Below are 26,583 nucleotides of genomic sequence, written 5' to 3' on the forward strand. Positions count from 1 at the left end.
AATTACAGTATGCAAAAATGCAATAGCATTTTGTTTTGCCCTCATAATATTAGGCCCAAGTGTCCTATAAATGTTTAAATTAATAGATTTAAATTTCATCCTAAGTACTTTGATTACAACATTATTCTGTAATATTTCCATTGTAGGTATACAGTTTTTTCATTACATTTGATAAATAAGGATTCATGAACTGCTCTGGCAACTTAGCTATCACTCTTTATTTTTAACGTTTTTCGTGGAGAGAGGAAGAGGGCATGGAGAATGAGCCAGTTTGTGTTACCAATTACTTGAGTAGGCTTTTGTAGCTTTCCCTTGAGGAAAAAGATCCTGAGTGGGGAAACTGGTGGTATGCCTGAGGTTCTCCAAGTCTCCTCCAAATGTTTTGGTGGTTTCCTTCTCCTTCAGCTTCAGCTTTCCATGGATATAAAGTCTGGATCCTTGCCTCCTTGCTTTGCCCAGAACAGGCACAGGTCCCCAGGGTAAAAGTGGCTATAGAGGTCAAATCACTTCTTCCAATTTTTTTTTTTTTCATTTTCAGAATCCCAGTCCCTTCAAACAGATGACTTCTGTATCCTGCATTTTAGATGGCTTTTCTAGTTCTGGGTGGGATTGCTGGTCTGCTGTTAGCTTTTACATCTTATCCAGAAGCAGAAGTTTCTCACTTACTTCCAGCCCCCAGATGACCTGTTAAGAAGTCTGGTTGTTAGATTTACCAGAGTCTGGATTTTATTGATTTTATCCCTGTGGTATTATTTAGTATGTTCTTCTGTCCTCTATATTTCCTATAAACCGGCAGTAACATGTGAAGGGTTGATCAGATTAAGATGATAGATGATATATATCCTTCTTTCAAGAGATACTGTTTTTTCTTCCTCTTTTTGCAGTACTATCATTGGTAATTATTACCTAGATCCATTAATTTGTTAGGGGTTGCAAAAATGGTGCCATTCTATGTTTTTATTCTTTTCTCATTTATTGGCTGGAATATGTCTATAAAATAATTTTCTTTTCATAACTATTGGTTATTCTGAAAGTACAGGTTTGTTTTTTTTTTTTTTGAGATGGAGTTTCGCTCCTGTTACCCAGGCTGGAGTGCAATGGCGCGATCTCGGCTCACCGCAACCTCCACCTCCTGGGTTCAGGCAATTCTCCTGCCTCAGCCTCCTGAGTAGCTGGGATTACAGGCACGTGCCACCATGCCCAGCGAATTTTTTGTATTTTTAGTAGAGACGGGGCTTCACCATGTTGACCAGGTTGGTCTCGATCTTTCGACCTTGTGATCCATCAGCCTCAGCCTCCCAAAGTGCTGGGATTACAGGCTTGAGCCACCGCGCCTGGCCGAAAGTACAGTTTTTATAGGAAAGACACAGTAACCACTTTAACAGTCTTCAAAGAATTGATCACCTAGCATTCTTAAAAGATGACCACTGAGAGTTTTAAATTTTGTTTGGATTTTACTCCATATTATATTTGGTATTGTATTATCATACAATATTTGTTTATTTTTAAAATTTTAATTCTTTTTTCATATTTTTAAGACAAATGATAAAAAGTATCATATTTTTTGAAAAACATGGCTGATATTAATGTGAGTTGGCTTTCTCTGAGCACATTGATAGCAGTCAAATGATTAGAAAAGTAGTGACTAGTTTATTTCATATTAAAATATATTATATTTTCTTGATTTAAGTCATACCTTGAATAAAATTTATGTTTTGACTTTCATAATTTACGATTCTAGACTTGCTAGTATTCCTTACATACTAATGATTAGAAAGCAGTTCTGAGTCCCTACTTCCCATTTCCAATCAGATATCAGACATTTAGCATCTCTTTCCCAATTCAAAATTTGTGGAAAGTCAATGACTCAACTAGAGACATGCCTTCTACATTTCATGTTAGAGAAGGTTATGTTGGTTGTAGATGAAGTGATACTGGTACGATCAGGTATATTATGGAAAAAATAAATTTTGTAGTATGACATGAAACTACTACAAAGATTCTTTGAGAACATGCTTTTCAAGTTTCAAATAGAGTGTGAGGGATATAACCTAGTTATAAGTCATGAGCTGCCACTTTACTGTTGTAAATTTCATTCACTTCTGTTAGTAAAAAATATATTTTTCCTTTTTCCCTGTCTTTCTAGATTGGTTTTATATTTCTCATGGATCTTATTTGAGCATTGAAATTGGAGTGAGATAAGTTTTTCTTGGTATTAACTTAAGAATTGATTGAAATTGCTTTTGTTCGTTATAGGAAATCTACTTTCTTCAATGTATTAACCAATAGTCAGGCTTCAGCAGAAAACTTCCCATTCTGCACTATTGATCCTAATGAGAGCAGAGTACCTGTGCCAGATGAAAGATTTGACTTTCTTTGCCAGTACCACAAACCAGCAAGGTAAGAGATATTTAATGCAATTTTTCACTTGGTGGCTCTGTGTGGACTGAGCAGATATGTATGTGATATATTTAAAGTCATGTAGAAGAGTTTTTCTTTAAAAATTAATGTAACATTATTGTTCTGAGTGATTATAAAAGTAATGCAGAATATGGAGAAGGGTGTAGAAGGGTCTACTCAGTTGTTGACATTAAAGTTAATTTTTTTTCTGGGGAGTATGAAATAGAGGAGTAATTAGTCTGTATTTTGTGATCTTACTCATGTAAAATTATATGTTTGTTTATATGCGTAGAAAAATGTATGAAATGAAGATCATAGACTGATGATTATCTCTAGCTAGTGGAATTTTTAGGTGATTTTTACTTTATTCTTATATTCCTCTATGTTTGAATTTTGTACAATAAGCATGTATTATATCTTTAATTAGAAAACATAAGTAAAATTGTTTGATCAAGAAAAAAGATAGTTTAAGTTCATTGCAAGACAGTAGGGAAATATATAATGAGAGGAGTGAAAACCAGCTCTACTTCCTCTACCTTGATATAACAGTTGTAAATACTTTGGGGATATATCCTTCTATAATTTCCCAACTTACAGAAATAGGATACTTGTTTTACTTGGGATATTATTAATATCTTTCTGGATTAAACAATACAGACTTGGGGTCCAAAGTGACTCCCGCCGGAGGTCATGGCGCTTGCGAAGGCGAGGTCATCAGTTCAAGGCTAACCTCATAAGCTCAAACTGATTGGCAAAAAAAAAAAAAACAATACAGACTTAAATAATAATTTCTAATATACTTATATTTACTGTTGTATTATATGAATGTAGCACAGTTTACCATTTGCTTATTGAAAATTGTTTGTTTTTAACTTTTTACTATTTTTAATGTCCTGGTAATCCCAAGTTTCTGTCTCATGTCCTGAACTCTGCTGAACTCCAGATTTGTATCTCTAACTGCCTTTTTTATATTGACACTTGGATGTCTGAATAGGAGCCTTAAACTTGACATGTCCAAAATAACCTTTTGATATCACCTTCTTGAACCAAATTCTTCTTCAAAACTGCTATAACTCAATAAATATCACTATCATTTCCTCATTTGCTTTAATCAGTGCCCACAATTTATCTTTGATTCTTCTCTCCCCTCACCCATATCCAGTCTATCAGCAATTTTTGTGAGTTCTAACTACAAAGTATGTACTGAACTCATTCACTTTTCCCACTTTCACTTACTAGTTGTAGCATCCATTGATTTTTTTTTTTGATGAATTCATTTTTACTATGTGGATTCTCACATGGTGATTTTGTAATTTTATTATTCCTCCTTCATTTGTTAATATTGTACTGAAGGAAGAGCTTTCTCATCTTTATGTATTTATTCAGATTAGTGTTATTTAATTGGTTTTAATCTGTCACAAACATTGATTTGATGCTCAAATTATATGCCTCAGATTGGCTCTTCAGACTGACTTCAGTGTCTTAATTTCAGTGTCTTTTCTAAAACCTTTTTATTTTTAAATGATTTTAAAGGTATATAAAAGCTGCGAAAGTACATGAGTGCTTATATACCCTTGTATACCCAGATTCTTGGAACCTTTGAGAATAAGTTATAGATATGATGCCATATTATACTTTAATTCTTTAGTTTGCATTTACTAAATACAAAGACATCCTCCCACATAACCATAGGAAACCATCAAAATCAGGATGGCTTACTATGGGATTAACACTGATCCCATATTACCATCTTGTTCATAGACTTTAGTTAGGTTTTTTTCAGTTGTTCCAATAATATGCTTTCTTGCATCTAAAGTAGGATCATGTGTTTGTTCAGTTGTTCTTTTTTTTTCCCCCTTTCTTTTCTTTTTAAAATAGAGATGGGGTCTTGCTATATTGCACCAGGGTGGTCTTGAACTCTTGGCCTCAAGCACTCCTCCAGTATCAGCCTCCCAAAATGGTGGGATTACAGGCATGAGCTACTGTGCCTGGCCTTCTTGTTTTTTGTTTTTTTAAGGCAGAATCTTGCTGTGTTGCCCAGGCTGGAGTACAGTGCTGTGATCATAGCTCACTGTAGGCTCAAACTCCTGGACACAGTCAGATGATTCTCTTACCTCAGCCTCCTGAGTAGCTGGGACTACAGGCACATTCCACTGTGCCTGGCTAATTTTTAAATGTTTTGTAGAATTGGGTCTTGCCATTTAGGCTGGTTTGAACTCCTGGCTCAAGTAATCCTCCTGTCTTGGCCCACCAAAGCCATGCCCAGCCCCACTAGCCTGTTTCTATTGAAGAATATTTATAAATGTTTTTGGTAGTCTGTGTTCATTACAGTATAGTGATTAAAAAGATTTTTAACATCATTTAAGTCTCGAGAGTTCTAAAGTATTATTTTATTCTGAAAGCATTTTGTTCAAGTAGTCATGAAATCTTTGGTGTAATACATCAGAAATGCTGGAATTAAGTCTCAAATTTTAATTTTTTGAGATATTATATTAGTTTAAACCTTATCCTAGCCATAAATCAGAAATCAGAATTGAGAAGCTCATTTTCAATAGAAAATAAAATCTCAGAGCTGAAGATCTTCCTGTCTAGTTTCCTCATAAAAAGAAACTTGAAGCCTAAAAAGATGAAATAATTTGTTCATGGTCACACTTATAGTTATGTCAACCAGAAATAGAACTCAAGGCTTCTCACTTCAAATTTAGTGCCATTCTACCCATATGCATGCTGTACTTCTGCATTAGTCCATTTTGCATTGCTATAAAGGATTACCTGAGACTGAGTAATTTATAAAGAAAATAGATTTATTCGACTCATGGCTCTGCAGGCCATACACGCACAGCACCAGCATCAGTTTGGCTTCTGTCAAGGTCTCAGGAAGCTTTATCTCATGGCCAGGAGTCGAAAAGGGGAGTAGATGTGTCACATGGAGATAAAGGGAGCAAGAGATTCAGGAGAGAGGCACCAGACTCCTTTAAACAACCTGCTCTCCAGTGAACTAACAGAGCAATAACTCACTCATTACTATGGGGAGGGCACCAAGCCGTTTATGAGGGATCCGCCCCTGTGACCCAAACACCTCCCACCACACCCCACCTCTACCACTGGGGATCACATTTCAACATAAGGTTTGGAGGTGACAGAACATCCAAACTATATCAGTCATATTTATCATATGGGTGGTTTTAGTTGTTAGAAATATCATTTAGGTTGAATTTGGTTACACTTAACACAATTACTTAAAGAGCTGAGTAACAGGTAGCACAGTGTTTAGCTCAGTAATATCATCAAGAACCTGGCTTCTTTCTCCTTTCAGCTTACTTTATCAGCTTGATCATAAGGTTGTCTTCCCCTTGTGGTCACGGTATGGAACTGTATACTTTCTCATCCATGTTCAGAGTGAAACGGGATTGCTTCTAGTTCTCCTGGAAGACTGATGAGGTTCTATTAAAGAGCTCCTATACCCCCTCCAGTAAACTTCTCCTTAAGTCTTTTTATTTCTCTTTGTTTTTTAAGAGGTGGAATCTCCCCAGGTTGCCCAGGCTGGACTTGAACTCCTGGGCTCAAGCCATCCTCCCTCACGCCTCAGCCTCCCAATACTTGCGACTACAGATGTATGCCACCATGCCTGGCTTCTTAAGTTCTTTGAGGCAAATAGAGCAAGGTGAAGGTTCTAGAATTTTTTTTTACTTTGCCTAGGAATGAGATTAAACTACTTAGTGAAGGCCTGAGCTACATATCCCACTTCTCGAGTTAGGGGTACAGAAAGCTTCTCCAAAGCTCTGGGCTATACTGGGGAGGAATGGCTACCCGAATGAAAATCAGTATAGGTACAAGAGAAGGGGCAGTGGATGCTGGGGAGGCAGTTACTATGTCCAACAACAAAAAACTAATCACATTTATATGATTTTAGTGGATTTGGTGGTAACAGTAATCGAGTAATTTCAATCTGCCATGCTTGTTTATAGAAAAATTATTTCGAAAGTACTCATTTTCTATACCAATAATAGGGGAATCTTTTGTGGAACTTTTATGTTGTATTTTATTGGGTAGTGAAACTGACATTCTGAAAAATGAGTGCTCTTGAAAATTGACAAAGGATACAAAATTATATTATATATACCTTTGTTATATGACATTAAAAGTAGCTTTTATTTATTCATGTACTAAAATCTCCATTTTTATATGGCAGACTGATTTTCCTAACTTGGTTTCTAATTTGTGTTAAATGTGCCTTTATTAAGCAAAGCAAAGGTTATTTTGTATATAGTTTAATTTGGTTGCTGTTATCAACAAGTAGGTATTACTATGCTGATAACTGGTTCTCAACATTACATGCATTTTTTTGTCTATATAGCATATGGATGATCAAATGCAAACCCAGACAGCCTGTATTTGATTCCCAGTTTTGTCACTACTGGCTGAGTGATCCTGAGTACAATAGATTTCTTAACTCCTCTAGGGCATAATTTCCTTATCTGTAAAGTGGGCTTAGTAAATAACACTCCTTGAGTTGATTTGAACTTTGAAGTGAGATAATACATGTAAAATACTTTTAGTGTCTGGCACAAAGTTAGTTGACTCATTTTATGATGGTTACCCCAGCATACTCTAAACATTCTTCACTGCTTTTGAGTGTGTGTGCATGTGGCAATAGAACTTTATAGTAAAATTAATATGATCTTTGATTTCAGAGACACAATAAATACATTTATTCTGTTTTAGTTTTCTCCCTCATATTCCTAGGTAAGAAAGTTCTAAAGTATTAAAAGGCCATTTCTAATTTTTTTGGGGGGTGATTGATATTCATTTATCAAATCATTATTGTAGACATTGTTCTAGAAAGGAAAGAATTTATGTGAAATGTTTGGGGAATTCATTTGGTTAATAGATAAGTTCTTAATACTGTTTTATAATAAAGCCTTCTTTTGTTTTTCAGCAAAATTCCTGCCTTTCTAAATGTAGTGGATATTGCTGGCCTTGTGAAAGGAGCTCACAATGGGCAGGGCCTGGGGAATGCTTTTTTATCTCATATTAGTGCCTGTGATGGCATCTTTCACCTAACACGTAAGTACAGTTGTTTATTTAATCATTGATTTCATTAAGATCAGTGTTTTCTTTCCATTAGTGCTCAAATAAAATTAGAAATGACTAATGGAAGATTGCTTTGCTTTACCAGATGAATCTTGGGTTTGTAAATCTGTGACTATGACTTTAATGTTACTTAGTATCATCTTCGTATCTGAAGGCTTATTCCATAGCAAGTATATGCTCTATTGACATTATATTCTAATTGAACTTTGTTTCCTATTCTGGATTAGAGCCATTGAGAAGTGTTTCTATATGGAACTTTGTTGATTGTAAAGGCATTTTGAAATTGTCTTAAATTATGGAATTTTATTGCTTTTCTGTGTGTTAAGAGGCAGAATTGATAGAGAAGGGGATTCTAATTGTTTAACAAGAGAGAAAGGCTTCCAGGTTTTCTATTAGACATGAAAGAATTAAAGAGAAACTGTAGATCAGCTGGTCCTTATGGAGAGAGGATTATAAAGCAAAGAGAAAGAACTGTGACTTCGTTTGGGCTCTGTTGACCGACTACAAAAGTGAGCCAATAACATAGTAATTTTCTGACAAAATAAAACAGTTGAGGTTAAGGCTTAGGTCAAGGCTGTACTTTTTGGTAAAGTATTATAATAAGCAAATTAATAGAAACAAAGAAAATACAAGTTAGAGGTGAGAAGGCCAGCTGTGGTCTGGTTAAGCGCCGTTGTTACGGGTCCTCAACTAGATAACTATAGTAATTGAGAGTGAGCATTTAGAAAACATCATAGCAATTTGACTGATTTTTTGGTCATTTGAATAAAGTATTAATAATATTGTGCTAGTATTTTTTTATGTGCCTTTTATAAAAGACCATTTATCTCTGTGGTTTGCATAAGCTGCCTAGGAAAAAGATTTGTCTAGTATTAGGTTGGTGCAAAAGTAATTGCAGTTTTGTCAATGTAATGCCCAAAACTGCAATTACTTTTGCACCAACCTAATAATTCATTTTATTGTATTTTACAAAACCCAATGACAATTTGAGAAGGATTGATCTAGGTAGTTTAAACTTGGGTAAAGGTATGGTCAGGCCTCTGGGAAGTCTAAACAAAGAATGAGGCTGTGATGGGGAAGTGGTCCAGTTGTGTAGAGAAGTTTTAACTAAAGCCTGTACATTAGCAAGAATGTCTGTTTTCCTGACTGGTTTTCTTCTGGGTTTGGTGACTGATGTGAGGATTTCAAAGAGAAGGTAGAGTGAAGTGTGACTCCTGGATTTCTGGACTAGGTCAGTTGAATGAATTGTCATACCATTCACTGAGATGTTAAACACAGAAAAAGCAACAAGTATTGAGAGAGATGATGATGAGTTCAGTTTGGGACAGTTTCTGATAGATGTCTTTCAGAAAGTAGAATTGATAGGGTATATGTGACAGAAAAATGAGGGGCAAGAGAACTGAAGAGGGTTAATGGGTGGAAAAGTCCTTAGAGTGGGAATGAAAATAGCAGAGGACTGAAAAATGGAAGGCTTATGGATCTGATTCCCTGATAAGGTTTTATAACACGTAGGTTGAGTTTAAGGGTGTTATGTGGTTAGGCAGGGATATTTGACCTAAAATTTTCCAAGCTGGAGCAACTTAGGATGATGGTAAAGTCCTGATGATGTTGGTAATAAAAATGTCTCTGGTTTTGTTGTTTTTTATGTAATATTCATTTGATGTGTTTTTCTAACCGTTGGCGGGGGGTCAATTAATTTGGTGAGGAGCATGCATACTATACTGTATTTCATTCAGGCTAAAGATACCATCATTAAGGAAGGAAAGAAAATACAATTAAACTAGATACTGTGCTTTCTTAGAGTGATTGATCTCAGAGATGTCAAAATATGCATCTTAGAATTGATGAAATACATTATATATATTATTGTATAGTACATAGGCACTGAATGATACATTCGTAATCAGAATTTTTTTAAAATCCTTAGATTTATAGTAAAAAAAAATACTTGTAGAGATTAGAAAGATTAGGGATTGCTTTGAAGCTATGAAAATTGATAATTCTTTTATTTCAAATTATAATATATTTTAATTCTCAACAGTCAGATATATATTAGTGTTTAGAGTACTTTTCAGCTTTCTGTTGGAATATCTGAAAGTTAGGGAACAGAAAAAATTGTTGACAAGAAGTTTTAATTTATCATTGAATTTTAATTTATTATCATTTTTCTCTCCATTAATTTAATTACTTTTTAAAATTTGACTTTTCCCTCGCCTTGTTTACTTACTTTGGTTATTAGAAATACATAAAATATTTTTGTTATTGCAAACACATATACTTGTTTAAAATGCAAATGCTCATTTTGATGTATTTGCTTTGGCTTTAAATCTTAGATCACTCTTATTCATTTGACCCATATTTATGGAGCATCTCTTATAAGTATGCTAGATGTTGAGGGAGGTAGTGGTGAGTAAAAACAGATGGGACCATTGTCCTCTTGAGCTTATAATCAAGTGAATAAAATGGTCACATAAATATTCGATGCCTTTCCAGTTGTGTGTGTGAGTATGCAGTGTTACCTTGAGGAGGTGACAGTTATGCTGAGAGGTAAAAGCTGAATGAGAGCTAAGTTAGCAAAAGAAGGAAAGGAAAGATTGATTATTCAGAGTAAATGGTTTGTTTCAAGGCCCTATGGTAGAAAGGAACCTTAAGAACTACTATTGTGGTTACAATGAATGATGAGGAGTAGGAGCAACGGAGAAGAGCCCAGGGATATAGTTGGGGATGTCATCATGTTCACCATATTAAAGATATCCATCTCAAATGACTTAAATATAAAGAATTTTATTTATTTATTTGAGATGGAGTCTTGCTCTGTCTCCCAGGCTGGAGTGCAGTGGCGAGGTCTTGGCTCACTGAAACCTCCACCTCCCGGGTTCAAGAAATTCTCCTGCCTCAGCCTCTCCAATATCTGGGATTACAGGGGTGTACCACCATGCTGGGCTACTTTTTGTATTTTTAATAGAGACAGGGTTTTGCCATGTTGGCCAGGCTAGCCCTGAACTCCTCACCTCAAGGGATATGCCCACCTTGGCCTCCCAAAGTACTGAGATTATACAGGCATGAGCCACCATGCATGGCCTAAATATAAAGGATTTTAAATGGACAGTTGAGGTGGGGGTGGAGGCGGATGAAATTGTTCCAGTAGCTTATTTTGCAATTACAGTATTGAGTGGCACTTCTAATGTTTTAACCAATCAAAATGGGCTGGGCATAGTGGCTCATACCTGTAACCCCAGCATTTTGGGAGACTGAGGCAGGCAGATTGCTTGAGTTCGAGACCAGCCTGGGCAACATGGTGAGACTCTTGTCTCTACTAAAAATACAAAAAATTAACTGGGTGTGGTGGAGTGCACCTGTGGTCCCAGCTACTTGGGAGGTTGGGTTGGGAGGACTGCTTGAGCCTGAGAGGCAGAAGTTGCAGTGAGCCAACATCATGCCATTGCACTCCAACCTGGGTGGCAAAGTGAGACCCCATCTCAAAAAAAAAAAAAAAGGAAATAAAAATGGAGTAAGCTGTTTTTCATTTTATGTAAAACTATATTTCCAAGATACTGATAATGATTTCCCTAGATGACATTTGAGTATAAACAATGTAGAATACTTTTTTAAAAAATAGATCCAGGGTCTTGCTATGTTGCCCACACTGGTCTTGAATTCTTGCACTCAAGCACTCAAGCAATGCTCTGCCTTGGCCTGCCAAAGTGCTGGGATTATAGTCATGAGCCAGTAATGTGTAAAGATTCTTTCACACACAAAAAAGTATTTGCCTAGGTGTGATGGCTCATGCCTATAATCCTAGCACTTTGGGAGGCCTACACAGATAATTTGAGCCTAGGAGTTCAAGACTGTTCTGTGCAGCTTAGGGAGACCACATCTCTAAAAAAAAAAAATTAGCTGGCCTTGGTGGCCTGTGCTTTGTAGTTTCAACTACTCACAGATGGGAGGATCACTTGAGCTCAGGAGTTCTAGGCTGCAATGACCTGTGATTATACCACTGTACTCCAGCCTGGATGACAGAGCAAGATCCTCTCTCTAAAAAAAATAAAAAAGATTAAAACAATCTATTCACATTACTTAGTTTGCTTGCCCCCAAATAATGTCCCCTCCCACCCTCTGGGGTTTGCTGCCTAATGTAAAGATATTTCAGATCCCTACCCCCATTAGTCATTTAGAATTCTCTTTAAAGTTTTATTTTCAGTAGTTTTCTTGTTTGCAGACTGTACTAATGAGAACATGCAAGATAGTAGAAATAATGAAAGATTATTTTCTTATTTGAATGTGTGCAGATCTGGAGTTACTCTAGTTTTTTAAAGTATATTTTTGAAGTTACTGAATGCTAACTCATAACTATGGATTCAGCCATATAAACAGGAGTTTGTCTTTCACTAAACAACTGCTGCTGAGGTGAAAGTTAGGTCTTATTTTGACACTTAAAAATATAACAACTCTCAGGATTTACATAAGGAATTATGAGAGCTTATCATTTTATTCTAGTGGGTTTTTTAAATCAAGAAAGCTTTGTGACAAGTACTTTTATAGTACAAATGAATATCTGCTTATTAAATTTAATTTAAAAACAGAATCAGAGTCTTCACTTATTGGAGAGTCACTTATTTTTCTTGTCCTAGTTTAAATCCTTAGAATACTTTTCCAAAAGAGTATTAGTTCTTCAGTGGCGGTAGTAGGGAGCTGAAAAAAAAATATTCAAAGCCAGGTGCAGTGGCACATGCTAGGTAATCCTAGTTACTCAGGAGGCTGAGGCTTGGGAATTGTTTGAGGCTGTAATGTGTTATGATTGTGCCTGTGACTAGCCTGGGCAACACAGCGAGATTTTGTCCCTTTTAAAAAAAGAAAAATAATATTGATTCAAGAATGATCAAATAATCTGCTGTCTAGACGAAAGTTCACATATAGCTAATTGAAGATTCTCATCTTGTGAGTAAGCCCAGTTTGCAGCAAATGTGGACTAATTTTATGTAGCAGGTAGATGCAGCATCAAAGATTTTTCTACACACAATAACATGGATGAATCTCAAAATAATTATGCTGAGTGGAAGAAGGCGGTCCAAAAAAAGAGCATATACTATGATTTTATTTATATAAGATTCTAGAAAATGCATACTAATTAGAAAGCAGATCATGGTAGCCTGTGGGAGGAGCAGAGAGAGGATTATAAAGGGCTATGAGGAAATTCTTGGGGGTGGTAGATATGCTCATAATCTTGACTGTAGTGGAGGTTTCACAGGTGTATGCATATGTCAAGACATGTACACATCTGACTGTATACTTTTTGCACATTTTATCGTATGTCAGTTTCACCTCATTAAAGCAGAAAAAGTGGGAAATAAAACTTTTCTCATACTTTTCCTTTTAGGGGAGCTTTGTTTGTACTCTGTTTACTTTGTTTCAGCAGTGTAAGCATTGGAAATAATGTCATATTTTTGGATAATAATTAGCAGATTGGTACAACTATTTGTATTGCTTTAAAGATGAAAAAAGGGCAAGGTATGGGGGCTCATACCTGTAATCCCAGCACTTTGGGAGGCTTTTGGGTGGATTGCTTGAGCTCAGGAGTGTGAGAGTACTCTGGGCAACATAGTGAGCTCCCATTATCTAGAAAAAAAAAATTAAAAAAGAAAATAAAAATACAACCTGATTATTCGTGAGCCTTAAACTTTCTTGAAAACTTTGGGTTTTGGTGCAATTATAGTGAAATTATTTCTCTCTCATACATGAGTCTTGGAAGTACAGAATCTTTTCAGTTACAAAATTTATTAAACTTGATTCCAAAATGCAGTTGACCCTTGAACATACTGGGATTAGGGGAGCTGATCCCTGCACAGTTGAAAATTTGCATATAACTTTTGACTCCCCAAAAACTTAACTACAGATAGCCTACTGCTGACTAGAAGCCTTACCAATAATATAAACAGTCAATTAACATATATCTTGTATGTTATATATTCTATATTCTTACAATAAAGTAAGAATATAAAGTAAGTAAATAAAGTAAGCTAGAGAAAAAAAAAACTTTTTAAGAAAATCATGGCTGGGTGTAGTGGGTCAGACCTGTAATCCCAGCACTTTGGAGGCTGAGGGAAGAGGATTGCTTGAGTCTAGGAGTTTGAGACTAGCCTGGTGGACATAGGGAGAGCCACATCTACAAAAGACAACATTACCCAGCAGTGTGGTGTACACCTGTAGTCCCAGCTACTCAAGAGGCTGTGGCAGGAGGATTGCTTGAGTCCAAGAGTTTGAGCTGTGATGAGCTATGATTGTGCCACTGCACTACAGCCTGGGTGACAGAATGAGATCCTGTCTTAAAAAACAAATAAGAAAGGATATACATTTACAGTACTATACTGTATTTTAATGATACTGTCATCTGTTTACAAGATGAATTGTTTGTCTGAAATGGCAGTAACCCCAGGTGCAGACCTCAGTGTACAGTCCATATCAAGCAATTCAACTTTTTCTTGTATTGCCATGACTTTTCTCTGCTTCTCGGGAGCACTTCCAGCATCACTAGTTATGCTTTGTATAGGTCCCATAATGTTATTTTTAAATTTTATTATTGTTGTTTTAGAGACAGTATTTAGCTCTGTCGCTCAGGCTAGAGTGCAGTGGTGAAATCATAGCTCACTGCAGCCTGGAACTCCTGGGTTCAAGCTGTTCTCCTGCCTCAGCCACCCAAGTAACTAGGACTACAGGTGTGCACCATCATACCCAGGTAATTTTTGTATTTTCATTTGTGTAGAGACAGGGTCTTGATATGTTGCCCAGGCTAGTCTCAAACTCCTGGGCTCAAGCAGTCCTTCTGCCTTGGCCTCCCAAGTGCTGGATTACAGGTGTGAGCCACTTGCCTGGCTTATGTTATTGAACATTTACAGTATTGCAACCATGATGAAAAATAATAATATGCAGGAACCTCAAGGGATCACTTTTTATAGCAATACACAATTTACTGGAGAAATGAACTGGTCACATTGTAATGATTACTGTCTCACAGTGTTTTAAGATAAGGATACTCGGCAACACTGAAGCTCCTCCCAATAGCAACAGGAGGTGGATGTGAAATAATTATGGTAGTACAATGTGAGTACAGTTAATTTTATGCAGTTATGATTTCATACTGCATTTTTAGTTTATTTACATTTCCTTTGAATGTGAATAGTGCCATGTATGGTCTGTAAGTGTGTCTAAGTTTTGATACATTTTAACTTTTTATGTGTATGTATAGTAGTAAGTGATAAAATAGACAAGTATCTATATTTTATGCATGCATGCATGGCATACCTAGTTTTTTATAATTTTTTTCCATGTTTCTAGGCAATGTGTTTTATCTGCAAGTTTTTTCACATTGTTGCAAATTTCAAAAAATTTTCCCTTATATTTATTGAAAAAAAGTCTGTGTATAAGTGAATTCTCAAAATTCAAACCCATATTCAAGGATCAACTGAAATATTATTTTTATATTTTTATTTTATTTTATTGCATTTTAGGTTTTGGGGTACATGTGAAGAACATGCAAGATTGTTGCATAGGTACGCACATGGCAGTGTGATTTGCTGCCTTCCTCCCCTTCACCTGTATCTGGTGTTTCTCCCCATGCTATCTCTCCCCAACTGCCCACTCCCTGCTGTCCCTCCCCTATTTCCCCCAACAGACCCCAGTGTGTAGTGCTCCCCTCCCTGTGTCTATGTGTTCTCATTGTTCAACACCCGCCTATGAGTGAGAACATGTGGTGTTTGATTTTCTGTTCTTGTGTCAGTTTGCTGAGAATGATGGTTTCCAGGTTCATCCATGTCCCTGCAAAGGACACAAACTCATCGTTTTTGATGGCTGCATAATATTCCGTGGTGTATATCTGCCACATTTTCCCTGTCCAGTCTATCATCGATGGGCATTTGGGTTGGTTCCAGGTCTTTGCTATTGTTAACTGTGCTGCAATGAACATTCGTGTGCATGTGTCCTTATAGTAGAACGATTTATAATCCTTTGGATATATACCCAGTAATGGGATTGCTGGGTCAAATGGAATTTCTATTTCTAGGTCCTTGAGGAATCGCCACACTGTCTTCCACAATGGTTGAACTAATTTACACTCCCACCAACAGTGTAAAAGTATTCCTATTTTTCCACATCCTCTCCAGCATCTGTTGTCTCCAGATTTTTTAATGATCACCATTCTAACTGGCGTGAGAGGGTATCTCAATGTAGTTTTGATTTGCATTTCTCTAATGACCAGCGATGATGAGCATTTTTTCATATGTTTGTTGGCCTCATGTATGTCTTCTTTTGTAAAGTGTCTGTTCATATCCTTCACCCACTTTTGAATGGGCTTGTTTGTTTTTTTTTTCTTGTAAATCTGTTTTAGTTCTTTGTAAATTCTGGGTATCAGCCCTTTGTTGGATGGGTAACCTGCAAAAATTTTTTCCCATTCTGTTGGTTGCCAATCCACTCTAATGACTGTTTCTTTTGCCATACAGAAGCTGTGGAGTTTGATTAGGTCCCATTTGTCTATTTTGGCTTTTGTTGCCAATGCTTTTGGTGTTTTGGTCATGAAGTCCTTGCCTATGCCTATGTCCTGAATGGTTTTGCCTAGATTTTCTTCTAGGGTTTTTATGATGTTGGGTCTTATGTTTAATTCTAATCTATCTGGAGTTAATTTCAGTGTAAGGTGTCAGGAAAGGGTCCAGTTTCTGCTTTCTGCATGTGGCTAGCCAGTTTTCCTAACACCATTTATTAAATAGGAATCCTTTCCCCATTGCTTGTTTTTGTCCAGTTTGTCAAAGATTGGATGGTTGTAGATATGTTGTGTTGCTTCTGAGGCCTCTGTTCTGTTCCATTGGTCTATATCTCTGTTTTGGTACCAGTACCATGCTGTTTTGATTACTGTAGCCTTGTAGTATAGTTTGAAGTCCGGTAGTGTGATGCCTCCCGCTGTGTTCTTTTTACTTAGAATTGACTTGGCTATGCAGGCTCTCTTTTGGTTCCATATGAAGTTTAACGTGGTATTTTCCAGTTCTGTGAAGAAGGTCATTGGTAGCTTGATGGGGATAGCATTGAATCTGTAAATTACTTTGGGCAGTATGGCCATTTTCATGATATTGATTCTTCCTAACCATGAGCATGGAATGTTTCTCCGTCTGTTGTGTCCTCTCTTACTTTGTTGAGCAGTGGTTTGTAGTTCTCCTTGAAGAGGTCCTTTATGTCCCTTATTAGTTGTATTCCTAGGTATTTTATTCTCTTTGTAGCAATTGTGAATGGCAGTTCGTTCTTGATTTGGTTCTCTTTAAGTCTGTTATTGGTGTATAGGAATGCTTGTGATTTTTGCATGTTGACTTTGTATCCTGAGACTTTGCTGAAGTTGCTTATCAGTTTCAGGAGTTTTTGGGCTGAGGCAATGGGGTCTTCTAGGTATACTATCATGTCGTCTGCAAATAGAGACAATTTCACTTCCTCCTTTCCTAATTGAATACCCTTTATTTTTTTTTCTTGCCTGATTGCTCTGGCTAGAACTTCCAGTACTATATTGAATAGGAGTGGTGAGAGAGGGCATCCTTGTCTAGTGCCATATTTCAAAGGGAATGCTTCTAGTTTTTGCCCATTCAGTATGATATTGGCTGTGGGTTTGTCATAAATAGCTTTTATTATTTTGAGATACTTTCTGTCAATACCTAGTTTATTGAGGGTTTTTAGCATAAAGGGCTGTTGAATTTTGTCAAAGGCCTTCTCTGCATCAATTGAGATAATCATGTGGTTTTTGTCTTTGATTCTGTTTATGTGGTGGATTACTTTTATAGACTTGCATATGTTGAACCAGGCTTGCATCCCCGGGATGAATCCTACTTGATCATGGTGGATAAATTTTTTGATGTGCTGATACAATCGGCTTTCCAGCATTTTATTGAAGATTTTTATATCTATGTTCATCATGGATATTGGCCTGAAGTTTTCTTTTCTTGTTGAGTCTCTGCCAGGTTTTGGTATCAGGATGATACTGGTCTCATAAAATAATTTGGGAAGGATTCCCTCTTTTTGGATTATTTGGAATAGTTTCAGAAGGAATGGTACCATCTTCTCTTTGTATGTCTGGTAGAATTCGGCTGTGAACCCGTCTGGACCTGGGCTTTTTTTGGGTGGTAGGCTCTTAATTGCTGCCTCAACTTCAGACCTTGTTATTGGTCTATTCAGGATTTTGACTTCTTCCTGGTTTAGGCTTGGAAGGAGGCAAGTGTCCAGGAATTTATCCATTTCTTCCAGGTTTACTAGTTTATGTGCATAGAGTTGTTTGTAATAATCTCTGATCATGGTTTGAATTTCTGTGGAATCTGTGGTGATATCCCCTTTATCATTTTTTATTGCATCTATTTGGTTATTCTCTTTTTTCTTTTTTTATTATCTGGCTAGTGGTCTATTTTGTTGATCTTTTCGAAAAACCAGCTCCTGGATTTATTGATTTTTTTGAAGGGTTTTTTTTGTGTCTCCATCTCCTTCAGTTCTGCTCTGATTTTAGTCATTTCTTGTCTTCTGCTGGGTTTTGAGTTTTTTTGATCTTGCTCCTGTAGCTCTTTCAATTTTGACGATAGGGTGTCAATTTTGGATCTCCCCTTTCTTCTCATATGGGCACTTATTGCTATGTATTTTCCTCTAGAGACTGCTTTAAATGTGTCCCAGAGATTCTGGTATGTTGTATCTTCGTTCTTGCTGGTTTCGAAGAACTTCTGTATTTCTTCCTTCATTTCATTGTTTATCCAGTCAACATTCAAGAGCCAGTTCAGTTTCCATGAAGCTGTGCGGTTCTGAGTTAGTTTCTGAATTCTGTGTTCTAATGGTCTGAGAGAGTGTTTGTTATGATTTCCATTCCCTTGCATTTGCTGAGGAGTGATTTACTTCCAATTATGTGGTCAATTGTAGAGTAGGTGTGATGTGGTGCTGAGAAGAATGTATATTCTGTGGATTTGGGGTGGAGAGTTCTGTAAATGTCTGTTAGGTTTGCTTGTTCCAGTCTTGAGTTCAAGTCCTGGATATCATTGTAATTTTCTCTCTGGTTGATCTGTCTAATATTGACAATGGAGTGTTAAAGTCTCTCACTATTATTGTAAGTCATTAAGAACTTGCCTTATATATCTGGGTGCTCCTGTATTGGGTGCGTATATATTTAGGATTGTTAACTCTTCTTGTTGCATTGATCCTTTTACCATTATGTAATGTCCTTCTTTGTCTCTTTTGATCTTTGTTGCTTTAAAGTCTATTTTATCAGAGACTAGGATTGCAACTCCTGCTTTGTTTTGCTCTCCATTTGCTTGGTAAATCCCTTTATTTTGAGCCTTTGTGTATCCTTGCATGTGAGGTGGGTTTCCTGGACACAGCACACCGATGGGTTTTGGCTTTTTATCCAATTTGCCAGTCTGTGTCTTTTGATTGGGGCATTTAGTCCATTTACATTTAGAGAAATATTATTTATTGACAAGTTTATTAGTAAATTTCTTATGGAAAACATTTAAAAATATTTGTAAGGTTTAGAAATACACGTATTTTATTTTACAAATTGTCATACAGAAAGTAGCTATTTTGGGTTTATAGTTCTATGAACTTAACATGTGTATAGACCACAATGGTATGGATACAGAACACTGCCATCACCCCAGAAAGCTCCCTTCTACTCACATTCTTTTATGGAACTTCTAGGTGTCTTTTTTTTTTTTTTTTTTTTGAGAGCGAGTCTCACTCTGTCACCCAGGCTGGAATGCAGTGGCACAATCTCAGCTTACTGCAACCTGTGCCTTCCAGTTTCAAGAGATTCTCCCTTCCCAGCCTCCCAATAGCTGGGACTACAGGTGCTCGCCACCAGGCCTCACTAATTTTTGTATTTTTTAGTAGAGATGGGGTTTCATCATATTGGCCAGGCTGGCCTTGAACTCCTGAACTTGTGATCCACCTGCCTCGGCCTCCCAAAGTGGTGGGATTACAGGCATGAGCCACTGCACCCGGCTGTTTTAGGTGTCTTTAAATACCAGAACGTTCTTTTCATTCTTGGTGTTTTTAGAAATATTGCTCTTATTTTCTCCCAAAGTTTACCTTTTTAAAATTCTTTTTCTTAGATGGAGTCTTGTCTGTGGCCCAGGCGGGAGTGCAGTGGCATGATCTCAACTCACTGCAACCTCCACCTCCTGGATTCAAGCAACTCTTCTGCCTCAGCCTCCTGAGTAGCTGAGATTACAGGCGACTACCACCACGCCTGGCTAATTCTTGTATTTTTAGTAGAAACGGGATTTCACCATGTTGGCCAGGCTGGTCTTAAACTCCTGACCTCAGGTGATTCGCCTGCCTCGGCCTCCCAAAGTACTGGGATTACAGGCGTGAGCCACCGTGCCCAGCCCCTTTTTAAATTCTTAACAGAATTTTGTGTTAAACCAAACTAAGGTTTGAACTAATGGGCAGAGCTGCCTATTTCTGAAACATATAAAATATCTAAAAACTACAGGATAATATGAAAATGGTGAGACTCCTGTGTTTGTTAAACTTTTCTACCCAAGAGCCCTAATCACAAAGGATAAGAAACATGATGGCTTTTGGTACTTGGTATAGTGCCAGACACTTTACTTCAAGGAAAAGTTTTTAGAATCTCATGTATTTCTTTCTTCTGTACTTCCAGCAGTCCCCAGTTTGAGAGGCAGGATCTTAGGCTAAGATATAAATACTGTAGGGCAACGAAGAGGCCTAACTGACCAAACTACTAAGTGCAATTTACAATAATAATAATGAATTTTTTATAGCACTTTGCTTATTTATTTTTTGAGGCAGAGTCTCTCTCTGTCACCCAGGCTGGAGTGCATTGCTGTGATCTCAGCTCACTATAACCTCTGCCTCCTGGGTTCAAGCTATTCTCGTGCCTTAGCCCTCTGAGTAGCTGGGACTACAGGTATGTGCCACCATGCCTGGCCAATTTTTGAATTTTTAGTAGAGATGGGGTTTTACATGTTGCCCAGGCTGGTCTTCTACCTCCTCACCTCAAGACACCCACCTTTGCCTCCCAAAGTGCTGGGATTACAGGTGTGAGGCACTGTGCCTGCCCTTGCTTTATTGTTTTTAATGATGCATTATTGATTTTTATTTTCTTTTTGGTGAATATAGGTTTTAAATTTCAACACTTTTTTTGTTTTTTAGATTTTAAAAAATGGTGGTAATATATACATCACATGAAATTTGCCACTTTAATAATTTTTAAGTATAGTGTTCAGTGCCATTAAGTACATTCACAGGTACATATAGAAATTACAGATGACATTGCTAATGAATACTTCCTTTTAAAACTTTTTTTTTTTTGAGATGGAGTCTCATTCTGTTGCCAGGTTGGAGTGCGGTGGCATGATCTTGGCTCACTGCAACCTCCACCTCCTGGGTTCAAGTGATTCTCCTGAGTAGCTGGGAATACAGGTGTGTGCCACTACACCCGGCTCATTTTTTTGTATTTTTAATAGAGTTTGGGTTTCACCATGTTGGCCAGGCTGGTCTTGAATGCTTGACCTCGTGATCCACCCATCTAGGCCTCCCAAAGTGCTGGGATTACAGGCGTGAGCCACTATGCCCGGCCTAAAAAAACTTTTATGAAAGATTTTTCTTTCATCTTCAGTAAACAGAATCATGCTCAGATAAGACAGGCTGCCAAAAATTAAATATAGGAGAAGGAAACAGCAATCATACTATAGGAAGCAAATTCTTTTTAAATTTTTACGTACAGTAACTTCTCTGAAAGCAGGTGTGTTATTTGGAAAAACCACGAACTTTTTCTCTTGGGTTCAGTGAGTCCATATGACTTCACCAGTTTTTGGAAGCAATATAACTTACTGTTGCTGGATTTTAAAATATTTGCACATGATGAAGCTATTGATTTTACTAAATCCTTAACCTTTTTTTTTTCTTTTGACTCCTAAAGATCACTGAGTAAAGATTCTTAACTTTTTAAAGTGGGCTTTTGAAGTTACATTTCAACAGGAAGCTAAGGCATTTGTGTGTTATTTGAAGGATAGCACCTTTGACAGTATCATTGTACCTACTGTCAAGCTATTTACAGATAAAACTTGTTAAGGTTTCTCAGTAGGTACTTAGAGATATGACCTTGGAGACTAGAAGCAAGAGTGCTGCTTTCTGAGCAATGGAACAGTTTTCTTCTCAGTTTAGAAACATAGTAGGAGGGTCTGATATGTGGGACTGGTATATAATTAGTTATAGTTGTGGAAAACAAAATTTCAAATATAATTTGATTATTTTCAGCTAAGTTTGTGTATGCATGTGTGTGTATATGTACATGTGATGGTGATGGTGGGAGTAGGGGATATATTGCCCTATTCTTTCCTGAGTTCTGGTCACCAATTGTTATAGTTAAATTTTCTGCCTGTGGATTTATATTGAACTTTTTGTGTGAATTTCAATCACTATACTTTTTCTTGTTAGAGTGTGCTCTTCCTAGTTATTAAAAAGAAAGTTAACTGTAAAACAGCCTCAGGCAGATCCTTCAGAAACTATCCAACAAGAAGCCATTGTTATCATAGGAGATATTGGTTCCATGTATGTTACTGTCCCTTAAGACCTTCCAGTGGGACAAGATGTAGAGGTGGAAGACAGTGACACTGATGATCCTGACCCTGTGTAGGCCTAGGTTACTGTGTATATTTGTGTCTTGGTTTTTAACAAAAAGATTAAAAAATAAAATTTTAAAAATGGAAAAAAGCTTATAGATAATATAAAGAATTTAATTTTTTTTTTTTGAGACAAAGTCTCGCTCTGTCACCAGGCTGGAGTGCAGTGGTGTGATCTCGGCTCACTGCAACCTCTGCCTCCCAGTATACCAGTTGTTTTAATATGCACAGTGCAGAATCACCTAAACAAAATTCTTTTCTTGATTTGTCAAAGCGAAGGAAAACCTATGTTAGTTATGCCAGCCCATTGTTGTTTTAGATATAATCAGTAGTCATCTACTTGCTAACAAAAAGCATTCTCTAATAGATTGAATTGTATGCAATTTAGGTACAAAAACTTGTGCTTTAGAAAAAATGAGGGTCATTCTATAGTACATATAACATTATGATTTAATTATGTGTTTATACCCCTTTCCCTTATATCTTATGAGTAGACAGTTTTGGTTTTATCAGTTTTGCACTCCTTTTAATTATAAATGACCAAACTAATGCTATTACTTAAAAAAAATTATTTGTATTTTTGTAACATATATTGCAAAATGTATATGTAATATATAAAAATTCTAGATGATATATGCTTATTTTAAACAAAATAGGAAATAATTAAGGTTCAAAATAGAATTTCATGTTCACTTCTGTTCCCAGTCGCCAGAAGTAACTGCTTTTCCTTCTTTTTAAAATCGAAAAGGACATATGCTTGTTTTCTTCTGATTACATGGGTAGCACATGTATGTTGTACAGCATTCATTTTCAGTAACTAAAATATGATAGATATAATGTAGAAAGTGAAATCATATGACATCTACTGTCACTTATGTTCCTCCAAGTTTATTCTTGAATATATCTTAATGTAAATTGTTAATTTTTCCCCCACAAATGGAATAATTCTGTGTATACTTCTTGATGATTTAATTTTATCTTTGATATAATTTTTAAATCTTTCCTTGTCAATATTGATACTTTATCTTTTAGCAGCTATGCAGATGCCATTATATGGATATATCATTGGTTATAGTTCCTTATACATGGTTATTTTTATAAACAATTCTGAAGTGAACATTTTTACATAGAATATTCATGTTATAACTTTGCAAACAGATGTGAATAGTTCTGAAGGATAGATCCCAAGTGAAATTACTAGTCTAAAATGTATTCATTTATAATCACGTCAATTTATTTCTCCATTTAGGAAAAATTCCAAGATCTTCACCTTTACAACCTTATCAGGAGGAGACAGTGAACCATCATTATTATTGGGAGGGGACACTGGGAAGGGACAGTGAACCAACATTATTATTATTTTTTCTTTAGAGCTCAAGATTCCATTTGTATGCAGTTACCAAGAGTCTCTTCTGCCCCCACTTCTTGAATCTCTTTATCCTAAATTGTCCACCTCTGCTTCAGTCTGAGTTTTTAATCACTCCTTACTCCTTTGGAGTTGATATTTCTTGCTGACTCTTGATTTGGCAGCTAGCCCAAAGTGCCCACTCTGTATGCCCAGGAAACCTAGCCCAGCCCAGGATTCTTGGGCTCTTTCATTTGCTTAGAAAAGAAATTGGAAATTATGTATACTTGGGATATGAAAAACAGTATGTGATAAGTGCCAGATGAGTGGTACCTAAAATTAGTCATATATCAAAGAGGGATAGAAGTTCTAGAGATAGTTTGGGTCAGGTTATATAGATATCAGGATGAAAATACAGAATTCTTTTTATGAGTAGTAGAAGATATTGATGATTTTTATGCTGGCAAGTATATAGCTTTGTCAGTGTTTCAGGAAATGTATTAGATTTGTAGAAGACTGTAAGATGGGTGATCAGAGAAAACATTGTTTTATTTATTTGTTTGTTTGTTTGTTTGTTTAGAAGCAGGGTCTCATGATGTTGTCCAGGCTGGTCTCAAACTTCTAAGCTCAGGCAGTCCTAGTGTCTCAGCTTCCCAAGCCATAGCTGAAACTGCAGTCATGCACCACCACACCCAGAGAATAGATTGTTTTAATAGTCCAGGTTAGAGGCCTCAAAATAGAAAGGAAGGTACAGACTTGAAAGGCATAGACATGAGTACAGAGTTGATGATAGTGTTTTTACTAACTTTACACAGTTTTTGTGTATTGTCCATTTATCTGATGCTCTGAGACATGAAAACTATAGTCCCTTCTGCCAAAGTCCTGAGGAAAGAACCTAGCTAAGGGAATAAATAAGAAGTTGTATATGTGGATGTGGGTGATGGATGTGCATTTAGGAGGGTGTACAGATATATAGAGTGAACAGAACACACCTTATGCCGATAGTAGTAACATCTGTGAACATCAGGTTTGGTGGGAGAGCTTTGAATAAGAGGGAAATGTATACTTTCAGTTTTTAAAATTTTTAATTTGACCACTCTCATCACATGATAAATTGATATGGGTGACCATAAAAAGCTTTAACATTGAAATCAGTTTGGAAACATCTTAGAATAAGCCCTATATTCTTCTGAGGTGAGAGGAGGAGAGTCATGAATAGCAAAAATGATTGCTACATGGTATGTTGTATAGCTGATTAGAGAGGCACATTTTTCAGAGGTCTGAAAGCCAGAGAGGAAAATTCATACTTCTTCCCCTTTTTAGAGAAAGTAGAAATATAATAGACCCTTGACCTTTTCTAATTTAATAATAATTATATAGATATCAGGACTATTGGTTTGGACTATTTTTAAGCATTTCTGAAGATACTGGACATGATACTTACTTATAATTTTGCTGACCCCTTAATTTGAATGGCTAGAGTTCAGAGGCTGATTAGGCAGGTGACTGTAGCTGATGATTTTATTGTTTTCTATGCATTCTTCTTCCAGCAGTAATCCATTTTTTGCTATTTTTATAAAGTCATGGATGATAAAGGTTAGAGGTGAACTATATTTATGAGCCTTAATGTCTTTTACAAATCTAAATAAAGCGTTGCAAATTTTTGAATATAGAAAGGCATTACAGTTGTCTCTCACTATATATGTAGGGCGATGAGTTCCACGACTGCCCAGATTTTGTACTGGGCCAATATAAATGCAAAATCTGGGCAGTATTTTCTATCTGAGTTTGGTTAAAAAAAAAGTCTGTGTTTAAATGTACCGTATGCAGTTCAAACCTGTGTTGTTCAAGAGTCAGCTGTACTTATTTTCTCTCATAATGATATATGCAATGTTAGACTGAAGCTTTTTAGCCAATAATTTAATTTCTATTTGATTTTACTTTTCAATGTTTATTTTCCTAAAAAGAGTCTATTTTAATAAGTAGAGCATATCAATTTTTTGAATAACTGCTAGCTGTACTGGTTTTGATGTCACTGTTTATTTTGAAAGATCTATACAGTTTTACAGTTATTAGAAAATAATTCTGTCTCTTGCCCCCGTCTCCCCAAATGTGATATTAAGTCATTGACTGATTTCACTTCTCCCTTGGCCTTTACCACTCATAGGCTGGTCAGACAAGTTCTTATGGAAATAGAACTAAGATCAATTGTAGGTAAGTTCTGTGCAAATGGTTAGAATTTTTGGCTAGGAAAAATAAAAGCCCTTATCCTTTCTCCTTTGTTATTAATGACAGATGTGACTTCATTCTGTTTTAAGTTACCATCCCTCTATATGTGTTTGAATTTCATATGTTTAAATTGCTCAGGGCTTTAAAAATAAGATTACTAAGAGCTACTTTAGTTTTGTTCCGGGTGTCTGGTTAAAAAGAGATGAAGGTGGCACTGATAAAAAATAGTTTCTAAGTTGCCTTTTTAGTTTATATGGAATTGTAGCCCTTAAGGCATTACAACTTTATTGAACTGCTAAATGAGAAGGTAAAAATGCCTTCATTTAATTGCCCCCCCACACAAGTTAGGTTAAGTTAGGTGTTGTTTATATGTCTTGTAAATTACCTTTAGTAACCATGAACATAAATTACTGTTTTCAAGAGCCCACCTTCCTCCTCCATAAGCACATCATTTAAAAGTTTTAAATGAGTCACACATTTTTGCCTAGACACAAATTGCCAATATAAAGCTGTCTTTGATTGTATCCTAAAATAATGGAGTTTTTTTCCTTGGGTCCTGTAATTTTCTTTTTCAGCAGTATTTATTAAATTACTCTAGTATTGGATTGCAGTAAACAATCTGACCAAAAACCATATGTTTTCTTTGTTTCTTCAGTACAAATTCAATGGGTTAAGTAATTATGCAGTGGTTCTCATCTACATATACAATGCATCATTCTAATAACCAACTTGTTTACTGTGGAAAATATTGCAGCAGTAAGAAGCAGTTCCTTCTACTTTGCATTGTAATATTGTATGAAGCTATTTAATCTACAAGCTATTTACAATTTAATTGCATGAATATATCCTTATATTCATTCCTGGTGG

The 26,583-nt window shown here is 36.3% G+C and overlaps 1 protein-coding gene across 3 annotated transcripts in view; it reads left to right on the plus strand.

Annotated features, from left to right (window-relative positions):
- OLA1 (Obg like ATPase 1) overlaps window positions 1–26,583 on the plus strand; it is a 176,923-nt gene that overhangs the window by 13,023 nt on the left and 137,317 nt on the right. For all 3 annotated transcript variants that reach the window (XM_035304521.2, XM_054257510.2, XM_002749327.6), the window contains 2 exons: window positions 2,257–2,400; window positions 7,340–7,467. In XM_035304521.2, coding sequence (XP_035160412.1) covers window positions 2,257–2,400; window positions 7,340–7,467 — 272 coding nt within the window. The remainder of the gene's footprint in view (window positions 1–2,256; window positions 2,401–7,339; window positions 7,468–26,583) is intronic.

Source organism: Callithrix jacchus, chromosome 6, assembly GCF_049354715.1.
Source record: "Callithrix jacchus isolate 240 chromosome 6, calJac240_pri, whole genome shotgun sequence".
NCBI classification, from domain to species: Eukaryota; Metazoa; Chordata; class Mammalia; order Primates; family Cebidae; genus Callithrix; species Callithrix jacchus.